The sequence below is a fragment of the Taudactylus pleione genome, unplaced genomic scaffold (assembly GCF_031769625.1).
Source record: "Taudactylus pleione unplaced genomic scaffold, aTauple2 ptg000386l, whole genome shotgun sequence".
In the NCBI taxonomy this organism is placed as follows: Eukaryota; Metazoa; Chordata; class Amphibia; order Anura; family Myobatrachidae; genus Taudactylus; species Taudactylus pleione.
This window is the reverse complement of record NW_028284787.1, coordinates 15,712,713-15,729,622: the sequence shown is the minus strand read 5'-3', so window position 1 is coordinate 15,729,622 and position 16,910 is coordinate 15,712,713. Positions and strand designations below refer to the sequence as shown.

At 47.0% G+C, this 16,910-nt stretch overlaps 1 protein-coding gene across 6 annotated transcripts in view; it reads left to right on the top strand.

Moving 5' to 3' along the window:
• Nucleotides 1-16,910, top strand: part of TRIO (trio Rho guanine nucleotide exchange factor) — a 496,865-nt gene that overhangs the window by 44,064 nt on the left and 435,891 nt on the right. For all 6 annotated transcript variants that reach the window (XR_015869672.1, XR_015869673.1, XM_088445727.1 and 3 more), the window contains exon 4: nucleotides 5,216-5,408. Coding sequence is in view for 4 of the 6 variants with exons in the window: in XM_088445727.1 (XP_088301853.1) it covers nucleotides 5,216-5,408 (193 nt within the window). In the remaining 2 variants the exon portion in view is untranslated. The remainder of the gene's footprint in view (nucleotides 1-5,215; nucleotides 5,409-16,910) is intronic.

Below are 16,910 nucleotides of genomic sequence, written 5' to 3'. Positions count from 1 at the left end.
TCTCCTTAGCTAGCAATCTATCGCTGTCCCCAAGGAGTTCTGTCAGTGTGCGCTGCCCACATATGCGCATTTTAGATACGATTCAAAAGAGACTCATAACTCTCTAGGTAACTCCATCTCAAGATGGCTTTACCTAGTGACAATAAGGATGCAGAAACCAGCAAAGAAATAGGGGAACCGCAAAAGAAATCTGTGATTTCTGTTAGAGATGTGCGCCGACCCCTCGTGTTTTGGTTTGAGATCTATATTAACTTCATATTTTGGTTTTGCCAAAACCGTCCTCGCGTGTTTTGGTTTTGGATCTATTATTTTTTCACCAAAAATATAAAAACAGCTAAAATCACATAATTTGGACCTATTTTTGTTCCTACAGTATTATTAACCTCAATAATTTTAATTTACTCATTTCCAGTCAGTTTTGACCACCTCACATCTCACAATATTATTTTCATCCAGTTTAGGCCAAAAGGTTGCACCGAGCTAGCTGGCTGACTAAGCTAAGCGACAGCAGTGGGCAGCACAAACATGTGGCAGTTCAATTTCCTACATGGCATATCTAGGACACAGTGGCACTGCAGTGGCAGACAGGATGGCAGTTTAATGAACTATAAAAATGTTTGTCTACGCAAAATGACAGTCAACAATGTTCCAAACAGCGCATAATGTATGCTGTAATTATGTATAATAAACATGACATACAATCACTAACCACTAATTAACTAACCAATCACTTCAGTGACAGGGATTGTCGCTTGTGACTAAAGTGATTGGTTTGTTTGGGCCCCCACAAAACAAGCTACCAATGGGCAGCTGACATTGCTGGCAATGATCTCTATGTACAAAATGGCTGTACAAAGGCAAGATGTCATCGCCATTATCGTCCTCACCCTCATCAGTCTGTACATCATCTTCACACAAAATTAATTGTCCCCTCTGGAATCCACCATTACAGATGCCTCTGGACTCTGACGTAATTGCCGGAAAAGGTCTTCCTCGTGGAATTTGTAGTTCATTTTAATGATCATCTTTTCCACATTTTAAGGAAGTAACCTCCTACGCCGATCGCTGACTAGGTTCCCGGCTGTGCTGAAAACTCTTTCGGAGTACACACTTGAGGATGGGCAGCTTACGTAAAACAGAGCCAGTTTGTGCAAGGTCATCCAAATTGCCTTTTTTTTCCTGCCACTGTCTGAAATGACTATTTGGACGCTATCATTAAAATAATCCTCAACTATTCTTTGAATGGTGAACGTATCAGATGAAGTCGCGGGAGAGATTTCACAAATTTTCGGCAATTCTTTTGGACCCAACCAGATGTCATACTGTTGTGTTGACTCATCTGCATCAAACATGGGTCTCTTAGGAAAGCTGAGTTTTTTTCCTGGCAGCCGCAGTTAAAAGAGAAACTGAAGGAGGAGACATGGGGGGTCATTCAGACCTGCTCGTGAGTGGAAGTATGCTCGCAAGCGGGTTGATGTTCCCCACTGCACATGCGCACGACGGAGGGAGCTCCGTCGTGCGCATGCGCGAGACCCGGGGAGCGACGGGCTTTCCATCGCTCCGGGTCTCGCACCAAAAGGGACGTGCTGTCGATGTTTATTGACAGCACGCCCCCTTTGGTGGGCGTGCCGGGGGCGTGCCTGCCAGACGGAGGCGTTCCCATGGGAACGCCTACTGTCTGAAGCCGGCCCCACTGACATCACTAGTGATGTCAGTGGGAGTGATTTTGGCTCTGATAGAGCCAAAATCACTCCAGGGCTTGTGGCAGGGAGACCCTACTGCAGGGTCTCTGTCGCAAGTCCGATGGTCGCGATGGTCTTGACCATCATCATGCCTGCTCGCATATGCTGTGGGTGGTCACCCACAGCTATACGAGCGGCCAGGAGGCCGCTCCATTTTCATGGAGCAGGGCACTGATTCAGAGCGAGCGCTCTGGTCAGAGCGTCCGGCTCTGAATCAGGCCCATGGTCCATATTGACACACTGCACAAATATTACAGTTGTAGCCCTGACTGGACCCATTGACCGTTAGACAAGGTAGCACAGCATTCCTATGCACACATACACGATATTTTCTAATAAAAATTGAAAAAAATATATTTTTTTGGGGGTGCAACAGACAACATTCTTGTACTGCACAAATATTATGGCAGTGGCCTTTGACTGAACGCGCTGACCATTAGACAAGGTAGCACAGCCTTCCTGTGAATGCACACAAGTTGGAGGAATTTTTTTTTTTATCATGACACTGGCTAGTAGTGACAACCAAAATGGCACAAGCACAACTTTTTTTTTTTTTTTTGTGTGCCCACTGCCCTGAACACACCAGGCTTCCTTACTCCACTCCACACAGACACAGTGCTCCTGTCTGCCCTACACAGCAGGGGTGGCCAACCAGTCAGAGACAAACAGCCCAAAAATATCTGTAGGTATGTCAAAGAGCCGAGATCATGCACATGCCCAGGTCACACATTAAAAAAAGGGGCGTAGCCTTGTGCCAGCTAGGTCACGCTCCTGGTATGATGTTTGAAGGTGCATGTAAAAGCGCATACACACTATGAACAATATAAAAAACATTGAAAAAAACAGATCCACATAAAATATACTGAAAAAGCCACATCCACAAAAGATACATTGAAATAAAATAAGACAGATTCATATAACACAATAGCCCCTCCATGTGACTCCAGTCCCCCTAATGTGTCACTTATGCAGCCCCCATGTGTCACTCCAGCAGCTCCCCCATGTGTCACTTATGCAGCCCCCATGTGTCACTCCAGCAGCTCCCCCATGTGTCACTTATGCAGCCCCCATGTGTCACTTATGCAGCCACCCCTCATGTGTAACAGCACACCCTTATGTGCCCCTCCAGTCCAGCCATCTTCCGCCACACTCCCTCCCACTCCACGGGCCCCCCAAATGTCACAAATAAAATGAAAAGAAACAAAAAAAAAAAAACCACAGCTCTTACCTTGTTGCGGACTATCTGTGTCATGTAGGTAGGCTCTGGCGTCTGCGACTACGTCTTCCTCGTGGCTGCAGGTTCTGTCAAAGTTGAGCTCCGCCTCCTGTTTGTAGAGTGACATCACCACGTTGTCCAAACATGCCTCCAGAGTGGAGCAGACAGCTGCAACAAAGGATGAGCCGCCTCCTGAACAGCTGTGTGCCTATCAGAGGAGGCAGTCAGTATCAGTCAGGGGAGCTGCATCAGAACAATGGAAGAGCCACATGTGGCTCAAGAGCCACAGGTTGCCCACCTTTGCTATACAGACTTGATGGGATCTGTGATTTTGCACTGCTGTATTCTCTGTGTCACAAACACTCAGTGAAATGTTCCCTCCTCTACACAGAGTTCCCCTTCCTATACAGACTTGAAGGGACACTGATTGTGCACTACAGTAGCTGCTGCTAGCTAACTTTCACTGAGAGCCATGCCTACACTGCTTACTTCATCGGATCTCCCTTGTGAAATGGACCCCAGACGCGGGAGCCGACAATGGGAAGATTACATTTTGCCTCGTTTTGGAATCCAAGTCAGGCGGGACAACCAGAGCCGGACTCTGATCCCCTATGTTTGGGTGGATCCGGTTTTCAGATAATCGGACCTGCTCATCTCTAATTTATGTGCTTTATTCCTTTTGTTAAACAGGAATAGAACACCAAAGTATTCGTAGCACACCTGTAGTTGGGGGATAGTAGCAGAGTAGCAGCTTACTTTATATAATGATAGTAAATGAAAAAAAAAAATGCAGGAGCACTGTTATTTGACTGTCTGTTAAATAGGATGTGGAGTATTGTGATTGGTGGGTATAAATAAAATAAAATACGATAAATCTGTCTAATGAAAATAAGAAACGGGAGTGGGATGTTGCAGGTTGGACTATAACAGAGAAGGAAAATGGTTAAAGGTATAAGGATTCACTAGCAATAATATTATGCAAATACAATGTTTACAGTCTCCCTGGAGAAGGTGTGTGTGTGTGTGGTTAGCTTTATTAAATGCTTTTAATCAGGAACAATATTGTTTCCCATACCTTTCCCTATCCGTTCCAAGCTTCCTGGAACTTATGCTCCTGTGCTACACTGCCCGGAGTTCTGATGTCAGACGGAAGTAGTGGATGCTGCCGATGACGTCACTGCCCTCTTCTATACGGAGTGTTGGCAGGTTCACAAAGCAGTCCAACACGTTTCGTCTCCTCGGAGACTTCATCAAGGGTTTAGCATTGTGCAGGAATGTTAGTTTTGAGAGTGAATGACAGTGTGTTGAGTATGGAAGGGTCTTACTGTAAAGTGAGACTTTTTGATGCCTGTTATTATTGGAGGCAACACAAGAAGTTTGGTCTTTTAGCAAATAAAATTTCAAATAGAGGAAACCTAATAAAAGAGACTAGTGGATGGCTTCAGTTGGTGTATGCAGAGGTCTTAGTGTATTGGGAATGGTTAGTGGTGTACATACAGTATGGAATATTATTTGTAGACTATGGGCCAAATATAATAGGGTGAGAGTTTAGAAAATGTTAGTTTACCAGTAAACTCTCACATTGGTCGAGTGTTCTCTTCAAAATGGGAAATCATCTGAATCAGAGTTTAAATCGTGAGTTTTTTTTCAGTTTACAAACATGCAACATCTGACTCTATTGTATTGTCTGAGTTTAAAAAGTGTGAGAGTTTACTGCTAAACTCACTTTTTCTAAACTCTCACCCTATTACATTTGGCGCTATGTTTGATGGTGTAGTTTTATTACTGAAGAGAGAGTGAACTGAATTACTGGTCTGCTTGCAATTGCCCTTTAACTGATATCCCTCCACCAGTTGGCATTGAACAACCTGTGGTTTAGTCTAGTAATACTTGTGAACAAGAGTTTAGACTGCATTAATGTTGGTGGGGAGGCAGAGACATTGGGGAATAATATAATTTTGTGGATGAACATGCAGCAGACTGTCCTATGGGGGTAGAGATGGTAGGTGTTTAGAGAAGTAGGCAGTAGATATAAGAGACAAGACTGCAAGAGTTCAATAGGTTTGAGGCAGAAATAATTGTCATGGGAAGTTCACATAGCCCAAAGACTGGGTTGTTACAAGTACATAACCATTCCTGAAGTAACAGTTTCATTACAGTGTGATCTGCTTTTTTTTTTTTTATCCAAACAGCATATTTACTTAACTTTTTTTTTTTATATCTACATTCACATTTTTTATTTTATTTTTTTTTACAGTGAAGAAGTTTGCAAGAGAGGTTTCACAGTAATTGTTGATATGCGTGGCTCCAAGTGGGACTCCATTAAACCATTGCTGAAGATTTTGCAAGAATCGTTTCCCTCTTGTATTCATGTTGCTTTAATCATAAAGCCAGACAATTTTTGGCAGAAACGAAGAACCAATTTTGGAAGTTCAAAATTTGAATTTGAGGTAAGGTCGTCATTTTTATCTCTCTCATCATATTGTGCATTTTGATGAGAGCATAAGTGTTATTTCATTAGTTTTAGCTTAAATTAGAAAGTGTTACAGCACCAGCATATATATATATATATATATATATATATATATATATTTTCTCTTTCTCGAACTCCCAAAATTACTAAGATTCGTATTTGACTGAAACGTGTCTATCGATGGTGTATGCAATTCTGTTTGCAAGTGTGAATGCAACCGCACTTGGAACCAGCACAGCCAGGGGACACGCTTGACGGGGTCCCCCTGCCAAAGCATTCACCCCCCCTTCCCAACTTGTCAGCCAAGGCCGGGGATCCAGGAGAGGCCTGGGTCATCCCCCGCACCCCTTGGCGGTGGGTGTGAGGTTGATGGGTGTAAAGACTAACTTGAAAGTATTGAGCCTGCTGATTGGCTGTGGGTGACTGTCTCTAAGACAATCTGTTGCCTGTTACTATAGTAGCGCCCGCTGATTTGCTGGTGTGGCTCCAAGTGCAGGAACACACGTAGCTCCTGTCACTTTTGAGATCAGTGCTGTATGTACATATGGCTCTACTATGTCTGTCTTTTACAGGGAGACTATAGGCACCATCGAACCATTAATGCCCCATATGCTGGTACTTGTGGTTCTCCAAGTACCAGCATACGAGGGAGGCTTGATGGGACCTGTAATCCTAATGTAAAAGACAATTTTACCTTCAATCTATTATTTACACCTATCAACCCCACCCTCACCGCCCAGGGAGATATCCCCGGAGGGGTGCATGCTGTGGCATTCGGACCTAGTCAAGTGTGTCCCCTGGCTGTGGCTTAACCGCCCCCCCCACCCCCACCCCCAACTAGTGGCGCTGGTTCTAAAAATATGGGGGAACTGCACTCAAATATTTCTACTTCAGGGTCCATATTGTATCCACAGGATACCTTGGGGTATAGGTGTGACGTCAGTCATCGGGCACCATAGAAATAAGCTTTCAGCCTCCCAGGATGCACTAGGGTCCCCCTCCTATACCCCGCCCCTGAGCCAAGTTTGGTGCCCGGCCAGAGTCGGGTGCACCTGTTGGAGTGGGGGCTAAGAAGAGCCCCTGAAGTTTTCCTGCATGCAGCTGTGGCTGCACATCTGGATGTACAGCATGGACAGTCAGTCCTGACGTCCATGCTGTCTTCCCTACACCCCCGCCGGTACCAGAACGCCGGTACCGATCCGGGGATGCTGGTGAGCATCTGGGGTCACAGCTAGCGGTGACCCCAGATGTTCCGGACCATGGCCGGAATCAAGGGGGACAGCAAGGTAAGCAGCGGGGTCCCGCGGTGGGTCCCCGCTGTTACATGGTCCAGAGTCCCCAGGCAGGGGGCTCCCTGGGGACTGGCTGCAGCGTGGAGCCAGGTAAGAACCTGCGCTTCCACTACCCCCCTGGGACAGCGGACCGCAGCAGAGCGGTAGCGCTGCGGCGTCCCTGGGGTTAAATGCATGCCAGGGGAGCGCGCCTTCCCTGTCTCACAGCCGGCGCCTCCCCCGCTGCACACAGCCCTCTCTGCACTCTGCCGACTGGCCCTGTGGCAGCGCTCCTCCCCCAGGCCAGCCTCCTCTCCGCTCCTCGGCGGCCATCTTCCTGAACGCATGGTGAACGCTGCTGGAAGCCTGGACGGAAGCATCGTGGTCTGGGTCCCCCCGCATTCCTCTCCTCCGCTCTGGTCAGGTCTGTGTATGCAGCGCTGTGTCCTACCAGACTCTGTGTCTGCGTAGTTGAGTGATCAGCGCTGCTTAGTGCAGGAATTGATTTTCTTTGCATTGTATGTGACAGTGCTAGCGCTGCTGCCTGTATCTTCTATTCTGACTGCCAGCTGTATTACTGTCCCTGTTCTTTCTGCTAAGCCCTTGCGGTGCAGTGCTGCAGGGTGGTCTCTCGCCTCTTTAAAATACAATTGGTGAGAGGGGTCACATACTTAATACCATCATGTCTGAAAGTGATTTTCCTCTCCGGCTACAGTGTACTACGTGTAAAGTACCTTTAGCGGAGGGAGAGGGTAGCGCGAAGGGCCTCTGCCGGCAGTGTTTGTCAATGGCGCGGCCTATTATGGTTACAGCACCGGTACAGGAGCCACCCTGGGCTTGTTTCGCTCAGGCGCTTACAACCTTAGTGGGCCAGTTAGCTCCGCAGCCCGCGTTTACGCAGATGGGTTTGTCCCAGCAGTCAGTGGTGTCGTCACCCATGCAGGGTTTCCCAAGACAATTGGTGGTACCCCGCAGTCTCCCTATTTTCCCTCTCCCGGTTTCTCAGGAGCCGGCGTGGGTTAACTCCCTGACGAGTTCACTTGTCGGATGTGTTGCAGGGGGAGGCTGTGATGCGGCCACAAAACGGCCGGTGGCGTCTCTGTCTGCTCCTTATGAGGATGACGAAGGGACGTCTGATGATGGGGAGATTCTGGATCCCTACGATCAGGAACCTCTCCTTACTAAGGACGCTGATGCTAGGTCCAAGGTGTATATTCCTGGACTTATTCGGGCTGTCCGCACAGCCTTGGTGATTAAGGACGAAGTTCCCCCAGCTGCTAAATCCAAGTATGCCTTTTTTAAGGATGTGAAGGGTGACGCCACAGTCTTTCCTCTTTCGGGTCAGTTAATGGACCATTTAGAGGAGGTGTGGAAACAGCCTGGCAAGCGATACCAGCCGCAGAGGCGCCTGGCAGTGGCTTATCTGTTCGCGGATAATTATTTTGCTAAGTGGGAATTCCCTCCACAGGTGGATTCTCATCTGACACGTCTTGTCCCTAGTGCCACATTGCCGATGCCATCCATGTCCTCCCTTAAGGATGCTACGGACCGCAAGGTGGAGATCTTACAATCTCAAAAACTTATTGTTTAAAATATCAAAATTAATAAAAAAATACAGATGGATACAATCAATTAGGCTACTAGTGCCTTACTGTTAAAATGCGAAACCGGTTCCACCATATAACATTAGTACATATCAATATATAAATCACTCCAGAGGCTAGTATACAGATCTCTTATATAGACATATATATATATATTGGAATATCGGAGCATTAATCGAAAATCATTGGTCACAATTTGCCAGCATAAATTCAATAACTGTCTATATTTTTGTCCACTTATACCCAATTAATAGAGGGTTAAATGTATAAAGAAAAAGCAGCACAGCTCATTCAGCGCGGATTTGAGTGTTAGTATTGCAGTGTTAGTAAATAGGTAGTTCCTAAAATGAGTATATTATCATCCAACCATTTAGGTAGTATATTGTGGCAGTTAACCTCTACCCCAATCCCAGGGGGAGGATGCTTATGTACTGGTCGCCCGCTCACAAATAAAGAACAATATCAGCCAAAGATTTTACCACTTTGTGCACCATGTGGTCCAGAGGCGCTTTGTGTCCTCAGGCAGAGAGACCTCTTATTCCTGAATCCTGGCACTTGTAACCGCTCACAGTGAACCAGTAGGCTGTATAAACAATCTGTTTTCCGCCGCTGCTGCACGCTGGCTGCTACACGCTGGCTGGTGACCGATCCGTCACTTCCAGTGGTGAACTTCCGGTTTCCAGTATGCGTGCCACCTGCGTTCCACGAGTCAGCTGACGCGTTCTCTGACCAATGACGCGGCGGTTTCATCAGAGGATGACTCTAGGCTCGTTAGTGCTCCATTATATCCCTCTCAGAGTATCCGGATTGGTCGCTTTTTAATCCTCTTAAAAATTAACATGCCACAGTCTTCTCTGAAAGCGGGATAAACATTTTATATATGCATAGTATGGTGATATAAACATCCTATATTCCATATATTCGTACATAACTTATTTATACTATTTATAATTCTAATATTCTACTCCAAGGTGCCTGCTCATATAGCTTATAGTAATTATCCTAACCCTAAAAACTAAAAAACTCTGAAAATTATATTAAAAAATAAATAAAAAATATATACAATAATCAGAATAATACTAGGTGATGGGGGGAAACCTGAATGCTATTCAATATAGTATATTAATATCGTTAATATATCCCTAAGGGATTGGGTTAAAAACCATGTTATTTCATACATATAGAGACAAATTCTTGAAACCAAAAACCATAGTAGAGAGTCCCTTCAAAACAATATGGATACAGAAAAATTATTGATGATACCCACTACAAAATCAATATAGTCATTATTTCTGCTAGGATATCTACACAATATTAAACAGCCTTAGACCACTATCCGTATTAAACAGTTGGTGGAATATATCAATATTTCACCAACCCAACATTGAATACCCTCAGTCTCCAACCATATAGGGTCTCAGGGTTAATAATTAAATGGCTATCATTCGGTCTACTTAACTATATGTGTCTCAAATACTTGAAACATTTTTATTACCACTGTGTAATAATCCTAGTAGAAAACCTCCAGGCTTTACACTATACAACAATCTCAGTGCAATTCAAAATCAATTATTACCATCCTTAGCCAACTATGACTTTTATCACCCACCTACATATAGAGCCCAAATATCAAATATTATTCAGTTCGATAGTCTCATTTAGGCCATCTGGATCCAGCGTATTGAGTCTAAATATTCAATATGCTTCTCTTTTGCAGAGTGTATTTAGTCTATTCCCCCCTCTATCCGTACTTTTGATTTGTTCAATAGCTACCACTTTTATTTGACTGATATCCTTCCCTCCACAAACCGATGCATGTCTAGACAAGCTATGTGATGAGTTCCCTTTAAGGATGTTCCTCCTATGTTCCAAAAATCGAACATTAAGCGTACGTGTGGTCCGCCCCACATACTGAAGACCACACCCACACCTAATAATGTAGACAACTTAGTTGGAATTACAATAAGGAAGGACTCTATATGAAATAGTTCCGATGTACTTTTAGATTGAAAGAGCGTTTCTCTATGTCCTTCATGCTTACACGTCATACATTTTTCTCTTCCACACCTGAAAAAACCAACTGGTTTATCAGGTAACCAATTAAGATGAATACCCAAATCCTGGCTAGTACCTTTCTTCGTTTTATTATATACATTATATTTATTTCCCATATTTCCATTCTTTCTGTACATACTAGGGGCCAATTTTTGTTTCAAACTTTCCGATTTTCTATAAACAATTTTTACACCACTTCCAACCATCGGACTTATAACTGGATCTACCTTCAAAATGGTTGTATTCTTTCAGATCCACTGTGTGGGGGCAGCAGGAGTGGTACAAATTTTGGTGTAATTGGTGATTTATATTGGTAGCGCCCACTTTTTTTTCTCCTTTTGAAGGTGGAGATCTGCCTGAAGTCCGCTTATTCCCTTGCGGGGGGGGGGGGCAGCGCGGCCGGCTATGGCCATTTGCTGGGTTGCCAGAGCGATGGAGCACTGGGCGGATTCATTGGAGGCGTCCTTTGATTCCGACTGTCCGGCCGAACAAACGGAGTTGATTGGTAACCCGTGGTGACTCCAAAAAGGGTTTGGAGGCGTTGCCCTTTAACGGAGAAGTTCTCTTCGGTCCAGATCTGGACAAGATTGTGGCCACGCTGGCGGCAGCCAAATCGGCATGTCTCCCGGCGGCCGCGGTTCCTTCTGGTTCAGGACCATCGTCCTTTCGGTCTTATAGGGCCCAGGGCAGGCCCAAACCACAGTCTTTTCCCCGACAGGCTGGTCCCAAGAAATCGGCCAAGCCCCGGAAGCAGGCATGGAGTACAAGACGTTCGGCCCCTAAGCCTGATGACAAGCCTGCGGCCTGACGGTCCGGGCCTCCCGTTGGGGGATCCCAAAGTGGGAGGCCGCCTGCTGCAGTTCGCCCGGTGTTGGTCGGTCACCACGACAGACACTTGGGTTCTCGAGGTGGTCTCCCACGGGTACGCCCTCTCTTTCCGGCACAGACCCCCGGCTCGATTCTTCACCACGGGTCTACCATCAGACCGGAACAAGGCCATGGAGCTGCGGAAGGTCTTGCACACTATGCTCCAGGCTGGAGTTATAGTGCCTGTTCCATTCTCCCAGAGGGGCCAGGGTTTCTATTCAAATCTTTTTTTGGTGCAGAAACCCAATGGGTCGTATCGTCCGATTCTCAACCTCAAAGCTCTCAACAAGTCTTTGCGGGTGCCGAAGTTTCGGATGGAGACCCTACGGTCCATCATTCTGGTGCTGGAACCTGGGGACTACATGGTGTCATTGGACATACAGGACGCTTACCTGCATGTCCCTATTTTGCGCCATCAACAGTTCCTCAGGTTTGCAATCCGCAACGACCACTTTCAGTTTCGGGCGTTACCTTTTGGCCTGGCGACAGCACCGCGTGTGTTCATCCAAGGTGATGGCGGTCATGGCGGCTTCTCTGCGGCTGCAGGGAGTCCGCATGTTGCCGTACTTGGACGACCTGTTATTAGTGGCAGGATCTCCAGAGCTCCTTCTACGCCACTTGGACCTGACCATTGCGCTACTGCAACGGCACGGCTGGTTAATCAACTGGCAGAAGTCCACTCTAATCCCGTCTCGGCGGATTCTGCACCTCGGAGCCTTATTGGACTCGGGACAGCAAAGGATCTTTGTGACGGGGGAAAAGATCTCTGCCTTACAGTCAAGGGTGCGCAGTTGTCTGCACAGCTGCCGGGTGTCTCTACACTCGGCGATGAGGTTACTGGGCTCCATGGTGTCGGTGTTCGACATGGTGGAATATGCCCAGTTTCACTCCAGACCTCTGCAGCACCTGATCCTGTCCAAGTGGAACGGGCTGCCTCAGTCTCTAAAATCCCAGACGATAGTGCTCACCCCGGAGGTTCGCCTGTCCCTTGCCTGGTTGTTGCAGACGACCCATCTCTGCAAGGGACGTCCGTTCTGGGTACCAAATTGGGTCCTGTTGACAACGGACGCCAGTCTTCGGGGCTGGGGAGCAGTTTCGGGTCCACACTTGTTCCAGGGCAGGTGGACGCCGACAGAAGCGGAGCTTCCAATAAATATCTTGGAACTCTGCGCGGTTTTCAGTGCTCTCCAGCAGGCACATCGGGTTCTCCAGGGTCGCCCGGTGCAGGTCCAGTCGGACAACGCTACCACCGTGGCCTACATAAACAGGCAAGGAGGAACCCGAAGTCGGGCGGCTCTCGTAGAAGTGTCTCGGATCCTGGTATGGGCGGAGCGCAATCTTCCGGCCATATCAGCGGTCTTCATCCCGGGAGTGCTAAATTGGGAGGCGGACTTTCTAAGTCGCCAGGACGTTCATCCGGGGGAATGGTCCCTGCACCCGGACGTTTTTCAACTGCTGGTGGACAGGTGGGGTCTTCCAGAGATCGACCTCATGGCGTCCCGGCACAACAACAAGTTGCCAGTGTACGGGTCTCGCACAAGAGACGAAGAGGCGTTTCTGGTGGATGCTCTGTCCGTCCGGTGGACGTTCCGGTTCGCATACCTGTTTCCTCCGGTTTCCCTTCTTCCACGGGTAATCCGGAAATTCAAACAGGAAGGAGGGATGCTCCTTTTGTTAGCTCCCGCCTGGCCCAGATGGCACTGGTTCTCAGACCTTCAGGGTCTGTCCGTGGACAGTCCTCTTCGGTTGCCGTTACGACCGGACCTTCTGTTGCAGGGTCCTTGTCTTCTCCCGGACCTGGCTCGGCTGTCTTTGACAGCGTGGCTGTTGAGACAGCCATGTTGAGGTCCAGGGGGTTTTCCAGCTCTGTGGTGCGTACCATGTTGCGAGCTCGGAAACCGTCGTCCGCGAGGATATACCATCGCGTGTGGCATACGTTCTTCCAATGGTGTCGACCGAGAGGTTATGCACCGCGGGAGTTTCGTCTGTCTAGGATACTTGCCTTCCTACAAGCGGGACTAGATCATGGGCTTCGCCTGGCTTCTTTGAAGGTACAGGTTTCGGCCCTGTCTGTCTGGATTCACCGTAGGATTGCTACAATCCCGGATGTGCGCACCTTTATGCAAGGTGTTCTCCGCATTCAGCCGCCCTTTGTTCCACCTGTGGCACCTTGGGATTTGGCTTTGGTCCTGAGGGCTCTCCAGGGACCGCCGTTTGAACCACTGGGCTCAGTGGATCTTAAATGGCTAACAGCTAAGACTGTTTTCCTTCTGGCCATAGCTTCGGCCAGACGTGTTTCTGATTTAGGGGCTCTCTCTTGTAGACCCCCTTTCTTGATTTTTCATGGAAACAGGGCAGTGCTCCGCACTCGGCCTGAATTTCTTCCCAACGTTGTTTCCCAGTTTCATGTTAACGAGGAAATAGTGGTTCCGGCCTTTAACTCACCTGGTCTTTCAGTTGGTGAGGCCACTTTGGATGTTGTGCGGGCCTTAAGGTCTTATGTTGACCGCACTTCTTCGTTTAGGAAGTCGGACGCCTTGTTTGTCCTCTATGGCTTCCGTAAAAAGGGTTGGCCTGCTTCAAAGCAAACTTTGGCAGCCTGGATCCGTATGGCTATTTCTGAAGCTTATCTTCATGAAGGTCTGCCGGTTCCTCCTTCTTTGAAGGCTCATTCCACTAGGTCTGTGGGTCCTTCGTGGGCAGCTCGACGTGGTGCATCTGCAGTCCAGATCTGCAAGGCTGCTACGGTCCTCTGTCCATACCTTCGAGAGGTATTACAGGTTTGACACCTTCGCCTCTCAGGATGCTTCCTTCGGGCGGCGGATTCTCCTTTCAGCACAGGAGCGTCCCCACCCTTAAAGGATACTGCTTTGGGACATCCCCAAGGTATCCTGTGGATACCCTATGGACCCGGAAGTAGAATATATGAGATATGGTAAGAACTTACCTTTGTTATCTCTATTTCTACGAAGTCCATAGGGTTCCACAGGACTCCCGCCCTGTCGCACCTGTGCTGCAGATGGGCTTTGGTCTGGTCACCGGTTTTCCCGTCTCCTTCTGGTGAGAGTGTGATTCTTGTGTGTATCCAGATCTTCTTTCTCTCTCTTCCTTCTCCTCCTCCGGCCTATGGCTTGGTAACTAACTGAGGTGCCTTGGCTCGGGGGCGGGGTATAGGAGGGGGACCCTAGTGCATCCTGGGAGGCTGAAAGCTTAACTCTATGGTGCCCGATGACTGACGTCACACCTATACCCCAAGGTATCCTGTGGAACCCTATGGACTTCGTAGAAATAGAGATAACAAAGGTAAGTTCTTACCATATCTCATATTTTTTAGAACCAGGGCTGTATACAAGAGCCTGTGCTGGTTCATTAAATACGGGTGGCCCCCACAGATTCTTTTCCTCGTATTTACTTTTTTCATCCATCTGGGGGATGCCTTACATCTGGATTATGTATAGTGATGGGTGGAGTCGGACACTAGCTGATTGAAAACTGGCTCCCACCCCTATGTAACCCCTCCATAACCCCTCCCGTTCCACCATAAGCTCAGTCTTTTTTTTTTTTTTTTTTTTAGTGCCTCTGGAGTAAGGCACTAGCTAGATAGGTCTTAGCTTTTAGTTAGGTTTTGGATTTGGGTGCTTAGTTCCTGGAGACAGGCAACAAGTACCAACAGAGTGGGAGTTCTATAGATTAGAGGGTTTGTGCAAACCTGTAACCCACTCTAAAAAAACGACCCCTGAGAGAGTCACCAAACTAACATGTCCCTGGGTCTCTCCCCAATCCAGACACACATCTGAGGGGGCCTCAGGCAAAAAGGTAAGCATTGTTACAAATATATTTAAAAAAAAAAATTTGCCATTATACTGTTTCCTGCACACTGCTTTTGAGCAGATTGGCAGTGGCTTGTTACTCACAGATCCTGTAGAGCCAGCTTGCTCGCACCTCCATGGGCTGTTCAGTACAATACTGCTTCAATTTTCAGTGCTAACCATTCCGTTTGAGGGTTACAGAAGCAGCAACATGCTGCTGCTTTTAAAGAGGAGAGGGGCTTTGCTGGTTCCAGGAGGCTATGTGTCAAAGAGTGAGTAAACGACCGCTGCATGTGTAGTCGCCGAGCGGTGACGTAATCAGGGTGACCCGTGAACGCCGGAGGCTATGTTCACAGGTGTCCTGAATTAGCAGGACACGGCTGCCGGTCACGTCTCCACTCCCCCAGGTATTTATTTTGATTAAAATACAGGCTGCTGCAAGCCAAAGCCGCTGAGGTCTGGTGGAAATCAGAGCAGACTCTGGGGGACGGAAGCCTGTTTAGCAGTAAACTGGGATTTTCTATGTGTAGTTAACCTGGTGATCTGGGCTTATTATATATAAGCATAGTTAATGGACTGTTGTCACTGATAGTCAGGCAGTTACTTACAGGGGTGTGTGCATGACAGTTTATTTTACCTTTGGTTTATTGGCAAAGAATTTGGTCTTTTGGGGCTAGGTTTTTTTTTTTGCATTTAAACAAATAGGTGAATAGGAGTCTACATTTACCTCTGTCTTTTTTTCTATTCATTCAGGGAAACACTGTTTCTATGGGAATTTAGGTAGCTATCTATTTGGAGTAGATTTGTCTTCCTTTCTCAGAATGAATAAGCCAGGCGAAGGTTCTGTGAAACAAATCATTGTTTATACTTGTACAAAGTGTGAGGAAAAAATTGGCAAAAGGTTCGGACCAAGTGTCCATCACCAGGATGTTCGGCTGAACAGTCTGTGATGCCTGATTGGGCCAGATCTATGGCGGACGCCATAGGTGAATCACGTCACTTTCAGGAAAATTATATGATACCCTGTGCTCAAGCTCCTCTTTTGGCTGATTCTTCAAAAGAGCCCAGATGGCCCCAAAATATGGGACGATGTCTCACTCAGGTGGCTAAGTCTCTAAATAAATTGGCACTGTCTGTAGGGGCTGCAGCCGTTCATAAGTGGTCACATTCCTCTGTAGATTTTTCTGGGGAAGAGTCTTCAGCTATTTCTTCACAGGAAGAAGGGAATTTGGATTATGGCTGGGATGACACCTCAATCTGGGACGGTGACTCCCAGTCAGATTCAGGAGTTTCTATTTTGATAGATGCGATCAGGGAAATTCTACAGTTGCAGGAGGCAGCTATGCCAGAGACTAGTGCAGTTTATTTCTTTAAACGCAAGAAGAAACATGTTCCGGTTTCCCCAGAATTTTCTCATTTTGAGGAAATATTAAAAGAAGCCTGGTTAAAACCAGATTCAAAATTTCGTATTCTGAAAAAATTTAAGGGTCTTTATCCTTTTTCAGAAGAGGATACCAACTAATGGGAAATACCACCCATGGTGGATGCCCCTATTGCTAGGTTGGTCAGGAATACCGTTATTCCCACTACTCAGTATGTAACTTTGAAAGATCCTATGGATAGAAAGAATGAGGCTGTTCTAAAATCTTTATTCACATTGTCGGGACTTTTGCTGCCGCCATTTCTGGCCAGCGCCTGGGTGATTAAGGTTATCGGTCCATGGATGAATTCGATGATTACTGGTTTTCAATCCGGGGATGAATCTGAAGCTGTAACTCTTTAGCTGATCAGATTTCGGAAGCTCTAACCTATATAGGTGACTCTTTCTTTATTAGATACAATTCAGATACAGTCTCATATTTCAGCCTAATGC